Source organism: Amphiura filiformis, chromosome 13 (assembly GCF_039555335.1).
Source record: "Amphiura filiformis chromosome 13, Afil_fr2py, whole genome shotgun sequence".
Lineage (NCBI taxonomy): Eukaryota > Metazoa > Echinodermata > Ophiuroidea > Amphilepidida > Amphiuridae > Amphiura > Amphiura filiformis.
In genome coordinates, this window is record NC_092640.1 from 47,097,501 (window position 1) to 47,111,035 (window position 13,535).

Sequence of the window (13,535 nt, forward strand, 5' to 3'; positions counted from 1 at the left end):
TTGTTTCTTACCCTATGGAACAGGAAATGTTCAAACTTCACAGGGAAAACTTAAAAGTCACTTTTGTCCCCATTTGGGCGACTTTTGTCACCCAATGGGTCGACTTTTGGGCAACTTTTGTCACCCAATTGGTCGACTTTTTGAAGTTTTTATAGTCGAGTGCTCTTCCGCCCAATTGAACGATTTGCGTTCTAAATTTGGGTAAAACCGCCGAAATATCCGTTATTAGGCACTTTTTGGAATCTTAAAAAATTGGGCTATTTGGGAATAAGATCAATCAGAAATGCGATGCAAAAATGATTTTGGATCATTTCTTAGATTTTCTGATTTTGAAAACCAATCACTGATAGTGCCTATCACGCCAACAAACTGAGTTTGTAATGTGCCAAATTTGAACCCATAATGGAGAGAATTATAAATTTTTCAAAAATTATTAATAAAACTGAAGTTTACTTTTATTTCATAATATTTAATTTTATTGGACTATTCCATATGAAATCCTTACACCCCTGTTAAACACATGCCCTTAATCTTTCACACAGAGAGTATGTGTTTCAAATTGACTTATCTGAATGGCTCCATTTGAAGTCTACACTCCCTGTGTAGAAGATTAAGGCCATGCCTTCCATAGGGGTGTATGGATTTCAACTTAAACAGCCCATTTACTCATTAGCTACTGCTATAAACTAATATTTCTAACATCGGAATACTGTATGGTGGGAAATTTTTGCAGGGTTTAATTTTCACACTCTTCGTGGTCGAACAGGCAGGCAGCTGTGAATTTTTAACACCAAGAAAATATTACACTGGTACTAAAAGGGCATTTCGTGATCCACAGCCTTATCCCCCCACTTTTCTCAAAAAGAAAAAGATTTTTATATCAGTGGAAACCTCTGGCTACATAATGTTTTATGTACAGAAGATCTAATGCAGATTTATTTGTTTAGCGAAAATATCGCCAAATTGAACACAGTGGCCTATGGAACAGTGTAATGCACATAATCATGCATAACTCACAAACGCATAAAATCGGAATCAACTGAAATTTTTCAGAGATATCTTTTAAAAATGTCATAAAAAAGGATGCTAGGATCATGGAATCCTAGCATTTAATGTGAATATATTTGGAAACACAGATTAAACACTCACTAAACTGTCCAGAATTGATAAAATTGAGAAAAATTAATCCTGCAAAAATATCCCACAACACAATATTTCTGACATGTTCTGATAAACTTATCATGGCCTTACAGCAAAGGAAATATCTTACACTTCCCATAATGCATTTCTCCCATTTCAATTTTCTGTACTGATTTGCTATCTAGTGCACCATGGGTCGATAGTGACGAAATGTATCTCAATAAGGTATATTGCTGATAGCGTTCGATAAGCAAAAGTGATGCATGCTGGGAAGGAAAAGGGCTCAAATTTGCGATCTCGGGTGACAAATTTTATAGCTTTTGAGCCCTTTTCATTCCCAGCATGCATCACGTTTGCCCTTCGATCTCGATCAGCAATATACATTATGGATATCATCAGGTCCTGCAAAATATGTTTATTTCATGACTATCGACACATATTAAGCCAGTCTATTCCCAAAATGAAAAACCTGTAATTATACTAAACTGAGCTCAAAAAGAAACTTATAATTTTTTACAACTTTTTTTTCACAAGGCCATATCTTAAAATACTGTCAATCAAAATGAACCAAAATTACACACAGGATTACCTTAATGCTCTACTCAAAACACATGTCAGTAACCAAGCAGTTGTCCAACTGACACAACAGCAAAATGCACTGTCATGGGACAGCTTCCTGGACTTCCTTCACTTTCACAGCCCAACATTTGGCACCCAGGACAAAAAATCTGTGAGAATGCACACAAGATCCTTGCACAGATGATAAACCGGTGCTGCTTTCTGCTTTTCATACACTTTTTTCATGAATCAGGGCTGGGCTGTGAATGTGGTCCAGAAAGCTGTCCCATGTCAGTGCATTTTGCTGTTGTGTCAGTTGGATAACTGCTTGGTTACTGACATGTGTTAAGAGTAGAGTATTGAAGTAAATCTGTGTGTAATTTTGGTTCAATTTGATGGACAGGATTTCAAGATATGACCTTGTGAAAAATTATAAGTTTCTTTTTGAGCTCAGTTTATTTTGCAGTAAACCTTTGACGAGTGCGACTACCGTGATGTTGCAAATTCGGAGCTAACAACGCATACGGCGTACAATCCATCCATAAATTTCCACTCGGCAACAGCAGATCGCCTCAGCAGCCAATCAGAGACAAGTGCGTCCAACGCAGTAAATATGCGATGTATGCTTAAAATATGCACTCGTCAAATGTTTACTGCAATTGATCATAGAGTAATTAGTAATTAAGAGTTTCATTTGATGAAATGAGGTGATGTATCAGGCCAAAAAAAAAAAATTGTTGTGTTGCCCTCAACCGTCCTACCCTAAATCCTGAAAAATCAGGGTCGCAATTTTTTTTTTTTTTTTTTTTTTTTTTTTTTTTGATGATTTTTTACAGATTTGTTCAAAAACTCAATGTTTTTCACTTAAAATTAATATTTTATTGCAAGACTAGTCTTTAATTGTTGTCTAACAGGTATCCAGAAGTCAAAATTAACAAATGTCCCCTAATTGAACAAGCATTATTTAATATTTGAGGGGATTTTTAAAAACTGAAGGTTTAAAAAAGAAAAAAAAAAAAATAAAAAAATAATAATAATCCGACCGTCCTACCCAAATTTCCCATTTTTCCACTTGAGGGCAACACAACAATATTTTTTTTTTTTTTTCATTTACAAAGGATTCTCGGTAGGGTAAGATATCTTCTTTAGCTTTGCAGAGTTGTATAAAATAAGGTACAAAAAGTGAGTAAATTGGCGTCACATTTTTCAGTGCATCCCGGTGTGTCCATTTCTTTCTAAGTTGCAATTGATTTTACGATAAATCCATAAGCCTTTGCTGCTAGACCTGTGATGCTGTCACTCCAATACGCAGTAACATTGTTCGCTAAACGATCGGCGTGAAATCAAATGACGACATCTCAGGTCTAACTGCAAAGAATTATGGGATTTACCGATAAGGACAATTGGGTCACATATACGTTGCTGCAGCTGGGTTGCTAATCCCGATTCCAAAAAAAAAAATTAGATTAAAGAAATATTATTCTGCTTTGCTAAATAAAACATAGCTCAATCCTGAAATTGGATCTCACAATAAAAAGTCCAATTTTAATATTAGTCCGCTTTAAAAAAAAAAAAAAAAAAAAAGAGCCAAAAACATGCAATTTTTGTATGCCGTAACAATCGAGCCCAAATACTTGTATAAAATCTATAATATTGATGATCAGTATTAAGAATGTGTCAACAGTTTACTAAAGGCAGCACCTCACTTGCCTAGATATTTTATATTTTCAGGCGATTTTTGGATCATGTTTTTGATCAACAAATACAGCTAATACATTTTTATGCCAGTAATTAAGTCATACCAGATTAATGTCAGGATCAATTAATATTTTAAATAAAAAAGAAAAAAACCTATTTGCTTATTTATTGCATTGATACCATATACTGTAAAAGTGGAAATTTTCGCGCGATAATTTGTTCGCACTTTGCTAATTTTGAACAGTTACCCTTGTTAGACATGATCACATTTTGAACATGTGAGGGCGGGCTTCATTAAGCTTAGTTGTGCACCAAGATCCTGTCTTAACTGTGTAATCCAATAGGAAAATGAACAAAATTTGGATTTTGACCCTCAAAACTCCAACCTAGCATGATTTTTTTTTAAACTGCATTTTAATAATATTTGATACTATCAAGTAATGAAAGCCACATTTCATGAAACATTTGCGAAAGTTTTGTAAAATGGCCCTTCGTGCTCAAAAATTCCGCCATAAAATACATACACACATGTTATGACATAGGAAGCCATTGATAATGCTGGGACACACAATTTGGCCCATTTTCGGACATTCAGGCAAGCATACTTTTCCTCATAACATTGCCAATTATAGGCCTACATACATGATTGACCCCTCATTTTTTAAGTTAAATGATTCTCTTTTTAATGAAAACAATTTTAGATGAATTTATTAAATTTCAAAATTTTATGAACATGCCTACCCTTGTTTTTAAATTCGCGATTCTAAGTTTCCTTACATTGACCTATACACAAAAGGAATATATTCGAGTGTTTTATTTTCGCTGTAGCAGCTTAGAACGTGAAAAGCGCGAAAATAAATTTAGCGCGAAAATCTCCACCTTTTACAGTATTATCTAATTTGGTCAACTAAGAATTACGAGTACATGGCAGGTGAATTGGTATTCCAGTTGAAATACATACACCCCCTATGGAAGACATAATCTTAATGTCCCAACAGAGGGGGTGTAGATTACAAATGGAGTCACACATTCAGGTAACCTCATTTGAAATTCACACACCCTATATGGAAGACTAAGGTCATGTCTTCATATAAGGGGTGTATGGTTGTAGGCCCTATCTGCAATAGCTGCCCTGTAGACATTTGGCAATATCTGCATTCTATATTGTACACATGACACATGGCAGCTATTGCAGATAGCGCAATCTTTGCACACAACCCTTGATATTGATGTGAGCAAGAATACCCTATCTGCAATAGCTGCCCTATAGACATTAGACACATACGATACGTGGCAGCTATAGCAGATATGACAATCTTTCCCACAACCCCGTTATTGATCATTGTCTTCTTTAGCTGCTGATGGCGGATTCTCGTCCATCCATTGTAATATATTGCATTGTATTGTCTATTGATGTGAGCAAGAACACCCTATCTGCAATAGCTGCTCTATAGTCATTTGACAGTTTTTGCATTGGATATTGTACACATATGACACCTGGCAGCTATAGCAGATATGACAATCTTTCCTACATCCCCGTTATTGATCATTGTCCTCTTTAGCTGCTGATGGCGGGTTGCCGTCCATCCATTGTAGTATATTGCATTGTATTGTCGTTCCCACATCCCCGTTATTGATCATTGTCCTCTTTAGCTGCTGATGGCGGGTTGCCGTCCATCCATTGTAGTATATTGCATTGTATTGTCTTCAATCTTTCTATTGCTGGTTGAAACTCGGGTTGTAGGAGAAGTGTTGACTCGTAGTACTGTATGGCGTCGTCAAACCAACCCTGATAGAAAAAAAAACCAAAAAAAACCACACACAGATTAGGATAGAATTTTGTGGTTCTGAACAGAAAGTGTCATCCATAATGCCACCACTTTGATGCATGTTTAAACAAAAAATAGAGAAAAAAAAAATGCAAATAAGCTATTGCAGATAGGGCCTTAACACCATACCCCCCTTTATGAAGATATAGCCTTAAAGGAAGTCTCCGGCAATCACAACATTATGCCTTATATGTATAAGAGAAATAATTATTAAACACAAATCACATGGTTTTATTTAAAACCATAAAAATGAATAAAAACATCCGTCTCTCAGCACGCAATATTTTGTCGAGTGCAATGACGTCTCAGTAATACAATGAAGGCTGACGACAATGGAGCACAAATAACCATTACGTCATTTCACTTAGACAATTTCGGCGTGGGAATTTTGAATATCCCGTGTTGAGAGCCGACTGTTTTTATGGTCAATATGAGTTTGTTTTAAATAAAACCATGTGATTCATGCTTGATAATTATTTTTCTAACATGTAAGGTATGTTATGATTGCTGTGAGGGCACGGTGGCTCAGTGATTACGGCCTTGGACTCATAATCCGAGAGCTTGCTCGGCGTGCATGGGTTTGATTCCCCGTCCCACCACCGTGTTTATAGTGCTTTACCTCGCTTGCCTCACCCCACCCAGGTGCAATGGGAAGCTGTTAGGGGTAGTCACAGTCGTTGTACTGATGGACCCTGCGCCACTTGTAGGCTGCAAACGTGGTTCCGACATATTCTAATGACGGCGGAATAAATGTAAAGCGCTTTGAGGCTGTTTACGGCATAAAGCGCTATAAAAATATCTAAAATCTACATTTTTTTTATTTTTATGATTGCCGGAGACCCCATTTAATCTTCCACACAATCTAAAAACTATTTTGATAGGTAGTTATTGGTTAAAAGAGTGGTAAAGCATATATTGAGCCAATCAAAAATATGATAAGAATAGCAAGTAGATCTGAAAAGGGATAAGCTTAAAATTGTTGAGAATGCACACCAGTAAATACAAGTCTCCTACACCCTAGGAGAAAAAAATCAGTGTTTCAAATGAGGAAACGTGCAACGACTTAATTTAATACATTAGAAAAGGTTTAAAACCCAACTATTAGGCCATGATTCATATTTAATCCTCATTTAGGCCTGGGAAATAAATTGTCTGTGAAAAATGAGCAGGATCCGACTTTTTATAACAATTTGGCTAAACTTTCAAAATGTGTTACATTTCAGAAACACCAAGCTATTTGTGAGATGGTGTAAGCTATATGGGCTATAGGGTGATCTAGTCGCATTTTTCTGGAAAAATGCTGGACTCAGATATAATTTCTACAATGGATGACTTCATCTGACCTTCGACTTGCAGAAAGGGCAAGTTTTGAAGAACTGAGTCGCTCTGGAGTCAAGAAAATTATGTTTTCCTGGACCCTGTTTGTACAGAAAGTCAATGGGCGCTATTTACTGGTGTTCACCCTTGAGAGATCTCGAAGTTATTTTCATTGGATATTTAGAGAAAAATATTGCCTAATTAACCAATCACAAACACTGTAAGACAGTAGTTCTCAAGGAAGTTTAAAGACAGAAGATTTCTTACCCTTCCCAAAATCCTTTGCAAGATGATGCATCACCTCATTTTATCAAATGATACTCCCAATACTTTGTACATGTTCCTTTTGTATTTTCATTTTGAGAACTGACTGGCCAAACATGGGTCAATAATGCAAAATCTGGATGTGCTCTGTTCATTGAGGTACCCATGTTGCACTAGAGAGCAAATCAGTACAGAAATGGGAGAAATGCATTATGGGGAAGTGAAAGACATCTTCTCTGGGCTTAACCTCCTGAGCACTACCTGCCGATCTATCATTGCCTCTGATTGGTCAATTTCGTGATATCTTCACTTTAATCACCAATCAGAATGTAGCTTTGCAAATAATTCACCCCATTTTTTTGTGTGGTGAAACTATTCTAACAATGTTGCTGATTGGTCCAATTGATAATGAAAACTTCATTTTGGCCAATCGGCAGGTAGTTTTTATGGGGTTAATTAAGATAGCTCACCTTTGCGGAGTAAACATTAGCCAATGTAAAATGATTAATGACTAATTCTGGTGCGATTTCCACAGCATATTTAGCCACTGTGATCCCGTCATCATAAAACCCCGATGCATGGAATATATTAGCCAAGCTGATCAGAGCAATATCCTGTAATTAAATCATAACAAATAAACAAGTCAAACCAAGGCTTCCCAACTTTTTCTCTGTGACTCAAATTACATACAAAATATGGCGCAACCCGCAGCATAATACAAATCGTCACCCTGCAACAATAATTGCCAGAATAATTTGTGTAATTTTGAGAGCAAGTACAAAATATGGTTCAAGCATGCATTTAAACATATTTATTCACCAATTATTGCACAAGAACTAATAAGACAAATTTGGGTGTATTCATATTACATTTGGGCGTATTCCAAATACATTGGGTGTATTCCTAATACATTTGGGTGTATTCCTAATACATTTGGGTGTATTCTTATTACATTTGGGTGTATTCCTAATACATTTGGGTGTATTCTTATTACATTTGGGTGTATTCCTAATACATTTGGGTGTCTTCCAAATACATTGGGTGTATTCCTAATACATTTGGGTGTATTCCTAATACATTTGGGTGTATTCCTAATACATTTGGGTGTATTCCTATTACATTTGGGTGTATTCCAAATACATTGGGTGTATTCCTAATACATTTGGGTGTATTCCTAATACATTTGGGTGTATTCCTATTACATTTGGGTGTATTCCAAATACATTGGGTGTATTCCTAATATATTTGGGTGTATTCCTAATACAGAATTACGGAAAACAAAAATTTCACGGAATTTCAAGTAGAAATCAGAATATGGACTTTTGCAACAACAGGGAAAAATGTGACCTGCTCCCACTAAGTCACTAATTTTGTGAAAATTGAGTTTTTGATGTCATCATTTAGTATAGGTCTTCAGCTTTCATTTGATACCAAAATTATGTTTCTGGGGCATGTGGTTCTCATTGTACGGTCTTTCAACGGGAAATGGGGAAGCGACACATGCAAGAAAAATGGCTTTAAAGTTGTAAAATGATATGTTAAAGGGATTTGGTTTGGCTCGGAAAATGCTAGATTTGGGTGTTTTAGACGTAAAAAATATTTTATTTTCGATGGTAGGTTAAACTAAACATATTAAGGAATCAAAAAATAATGAGAACTGAAAAACAAAATCTGCAAGGTTTTTCACCCCTTTCCCAACCTTGACTCGCTGTATCTTGAAATGGCTGAGTGCGACTTATGGCGGGTTTCATCAGAGCGGGTCACAAATATGTAAGCTTATTCGGGTCCAATTTCCAATGTTCATTCAACAGAATGCACAAACCGATTAAATATTTCACTGAAATTTACTTCAAATTTATCATTACTTGCCTTTAGGGGTCATATATTTGCAGTTTCAGGACTTTTATTTGGCTATGTGTGCTTCACCATGTTGGATCAGTGTTTCTAGATCTAGGAACATTGTTTACATAGTGCTTTTTAAGAAATCGGATTCCCTAGAGTGGGCAACTTTTTATGGATATTTTTAGAAAACTGAAAACAACACATAAATTAACATTATAAAACGGAGAATTTCGGTCCCAAAATTAACCAATCAGGGGCCCTAATTTGCCTATTGCATGGTTCCGCCATATGCGGGGAGAGCCTCAAACTGACATGAAAGGAAGTATTACGTAACTTTACGCAATGTTATATGCCTGGTTCAATTCCCATTCATGCATGCTGCCAGATCAAGGCTCTCCTCGCATATGGCGGAACCGTGCATTGGGTGAATACTCATTCTTCTCACCTTTTTATCTTGTGGAGAGAAATATAACGCCACACGTAGACACGACACAGCTTCTCTCACATGACCTTGCACACGCCAGTACAACGCAGCAAGATTATACGGAACCCAGGATTCACTGTGCTGTAATGGAGTAAAACAAGGATATAGTATTATAACATAGATAAGAAAATCACTACTACAAGCTGTATGTAATCACTACTACAGGCTGTATGTAATCACTGATCACACGCCAGTACAACGCAGCAAGATTATACGGAACTCAGGATTCACTGTGCTGTAATGGAGTAAAACAAGATATAGAATTATAACAAAGTAAAATTTTTAATATTATTTCCGGGTATGCGACGGACATCGAGCGTGCAGAAGAGGCGGAGTCTCCTCCTGAAATAGCGTGTGAATTGGGCCTTAAAACAGGTTGAAAATAAATAAAAATGCCTAAATTTGGACAACAAAACTGCCTGAATTCAGGCAAAAGCCTGAAAATTCTCATGCCTGGGACACGAGGCACGACCCATTTCAAAAACGGAGCGGTCAATTGTCAAATTTCAAAAAGTATGTGATAGCTGATATATTCCTCAACCACATTGGTTATTTAGTTACGTTTGGTTTATGCCTTCCCGACAATACAGTTCTTCTGTTATTAGCCTGAAGGGGATTGTGCTTAAAATGATAAAACATCAAAGAGCTCTCTGTTGATTGGTTACTCAGATGATTATATCAAGTAATCAACCAATCCGAGGCATTGTAAGAAATACTGTTTTAAGTGATAAAGCAATAATCATTATTATTATTCTGCTCCCTATCTCCATGGTCTTGGCTTGTCTACCACTAAGGGTCAATAAAACCTGCATTTTGATTGGTTAATCAGATGATTATATCAAGTAATCAACCAATCCGATGCATTGTAAGAAATACTTACTGTTTTAAGTGATAAAGCAATTCTGCTCCCTATCTCTTCCATGGTCTTTGCCTGTCTACCACCAAGGGTCAATAAAACCTGCAACCAGGGAATAAATCAGATTGGGTAGTGACTGCTCTATATGAAAGTTTTCAAGCTATGCAGCGTTTGAAATAAGGCGCGTCCTTGCGTCGAATACCTGTGAAAGTAGGCGCGGACCCGCAAATTTCCTACGGTACGGGTCCGCATGACTCGTAAAAATTGAACCAAGCAAAAAGTAGAAAATCCTAGTTTTGTTGTTCCACTGGAAAATCTGGTTAACGTAATTCGTCCAACTCCCTGAGTACACTTTCATTTTAGTTTCCCATCAAATTTTCAACCCAGGTTTTCAATTTTCTACAATCTACATACCGTGATCGCCGTAGCTAATTATCTCTCAAGTAGGAGGTATTGCTAGTTATTATTTCTATAGTCTACATCAACATTTGATACTTCATAATAGTCGGACCCTTGTAAATTATAATTTTCAAAGGCAAGGGTCCGGGGTCGGACCATTGAAAATTGAGGGTCCGGAGGGATTTTTTTTCTTATTTCAAAGCCTGAAGCTATGGCAGCTGTCATTACCCTGTCATTGCATGGCCTGGAACAGGGAATAAGAAGAGTGGGAAATAACAGCAGGCTTCAGTAGCAGTAGTACAGCTCTACCACCAAGGGTCATTAAAACCTGCCTCAGGAATTACAAGCAGGGAATAAGGAGATTGGGAAATGACAGCGGTCTTCCGCAGTAGTACAGGTATGCAATCCAACGTTACCCTGTCATCAATTGTTTTCAAAAAGTTGCTTTAAACTGGTTTTTTACCCCATAATTTCCGTCATTTATTAAACCCCTGTCTGCTTTCCCAGCCTCGACTACAAAGTGGCTACACAATGGGCTATTCCAAAAAATCCATACCCACTATGGAAGACATGACCTTCATCTTCCACACATGGGGTGTAGATTTCAATTTCAGGTAACCCCATTTGAAATTCACCCTCCTTTCATGGAAGATTAAGGTCATGTCTTCCACAGGGTTTGTATGGATTTCAACTGGAGCAGACAACACTGAATGGGTGACGCCATTTGAAATTCACCCCCTGTGTGGAAGATTAAGGTCACATCTTTCACAGGGGGTGTATGGATTTCAAATGGAATAACTTATTTTGGAGCAGACAGCACTGAATGGGCGACTCCATTTGAAATCTTTACTCCCTGTGTGGCAGATTACGATCATATTTTCAACAGTGGGTGTAAGGTTTTCAACTGGAATATCCCATTTTGGAGCAGACAACACTGAATGGGTGACTCCATTTGAAATTCACACTCCCCATGTGAAAGATAAAGGTCACATCTTCCACAGGGGGTGTATGGATTTCAACTAGAATTGCCAATATATAACTTACATCTCTTAAGCCTTGTTCAGCAAATTCTCCCGTAGCTCCCATGGCCTCCAGGTGATCTAACATGTGCATACTAGTACCCAGACTTGACCAACATAAAGGAACTGTATCCAAACCAGAATCCCCGCCAGGATCACGGCCAAAGTCAACATAGTCGTCAATCCTGTTATTGAAAAATTACATATGTTTCATTAAAGGAAATCTGTACCATAAACTAATCAATGGCTAATATAGTTATATACCCCTAAATTAAACATACCAGACGCTCTATATGAATTTCGAATATTCCTAACAAAGAAAAAGCACTTTTAATCCTTTGTTTCTGCGATTCAAGGGAGCCGCCATGATAGCTGCTTGCAAATCCTTTCTGCCACAAGCGGTAGTGTAACCTTTCACACAGACCCACGGCGAGCGTGTGTTGCTGTATGGCATTCGCGACCCCTACAGCGAATTTTGGTTTTTGTGCTGTTTTTACTTTTTGTTCTCAAAAGACATTGTTGATCATAAATATTACTTAAAGGTGAACCTCATTGAAAATAAAGTTATATATCAATGGAAAGCTTATGATGTCAGGAAGCAGAAAAGAATATTTTTTATTTGCATAGCGTACCAGGCTAGACATAATCTCCATGCAAAGATTGGATTTTGGCACCCCCTAAATTACAAAACGAAATCGTTCAAATTGGGCGCTTTCGTTGATGACGTCAGCCCAGGGACACACAGTTACTTCCGGGTTTGATTGTAAACAAAATGTCCGTATATTACTGTGGCATGCATCGGGCCAATACACGAAGTTAATCATTGTCAACTTACTTAACATGAAAAATATCTTCAATAAAATAAGAATAATATGAAGGAAATATCATGATCAAATTAAGAATGAAGTTCCTGAATAAAGTGTTTGGATTTAAAATGGGAAAAGTGCTGGCGGGGTGATTTGGGATAGGCCAAGCCATCCACGATATGCATAGGGAATATTACAGTAAAGCACGAAGAGCGAAGATTCGCCAAGAACCGGAATGAAAACAGATTATAAAAAAATAACTGCTAGTGCTACCAGTTCAGATCGTCACACCAAGTTGAGATGAACTTATCACAATAAGAAAATGAAGGAATAGAAAAAGGTACATGTACAGGTTTTTTTAATTATTTCTTAGCTTTACAACCGGTCATGTATGATAGGCGAACTCGTATATAGATACATACGGGATGAGCTCAGTGACTGACTGAGTCTCACTACGCCGAGTGTTCAGTATCCGCGACTGTACTGTACTTGCAGACAAAATGACCGATTTGATATTCACATTCTGATATTTCCAACTTATTGCTACTTCATCAGCAAAATTTATTCCTGTAAATGTTCCAAATATAAGGGAACGATTGATCAAATTTGCTGAAACACCCCATGAAACACAGAGGACGAAGCCCGAAGCGAGTCGCTGTGTTTGTGCATATCCGTCCCTGCACTTCAGCAGCAATTTACGCATCGTGTTCGGTAATCCATAAAACATGAATGTTTCACAAATCACTAAATAGATTCATCAGGTTTGTAGATATACAGTAAAATAATTTTCTTTTGCACAAAACCAAAATATTTTACTCACTTGACGGTTTCGCCTATCATGGTCGATAGGCATCATCAGAATGATGTTGGATGATCCTTACTTCCGGTAGGACGTATCCCGACTGTAGAGGGTGTATTTACAGCCAGGAGAGGATCATACTGATTTACAACACGATTTAAGATAAATATCGCCACTCTACAGTCGGGATACGTCCTACCGGAAGTAAGGATCATCCAACATCATTCTGATGATGCCTATCGACCATGATAGGCTTAAACCGTCAAGTGAGTAAAATATTTTGGTTTTGTGCAAAAGAAAATTATTTTACTTAATGAATGTTTCACTTTTTCAGTACCGTAGGCTACACTGATTGTAGGCCCTACTATCATTAAAGAATCGTGACACAAGTGACAATATTTTAATTTTATTCAGATTTCAGAATTCCATCAAGTAACGGTCTACTAAGCCTAAATTGTATTTATTTTATAATAAAGTATCTGCCCGAGTATCTGTTTCTTTCAATCGCGATTGTGTGGAAAGAA

At 37.2% G+C, this 13,535-nt stretch overlaps 1 protein-coding gene across 1 annotated transcript in view; it reads right to left on the minus strand.

The window, feature by feature from the left end:
• Positions 1-3,273: 3,273 nt before the first annotated feature.
• Positions 3,274-13,535, minus strand: part of LOC140167720 (tetratricopeptide repeat protein 17-like) — a 44,705-nt gene continuing 34,443 nt past the window's right edge. Inside the window, 5 exon segments of the mRNA XM_072191015.1 lie at positions 3,274-5,185; positions 7,277-7,420; positions 9,094-9,213; positions 10,013-10,090; positions 11,432-11,591. Coding sequence (XP_072047116.1) covers positions 5,027-5,185; positions 7,277-7,420; positions 9,094-9,213; positions 10,013-10,090; positions 11,432-11,591 — 661 coding nt within the window. The 3' untranslated portion in view covers positions 3,274-5,026.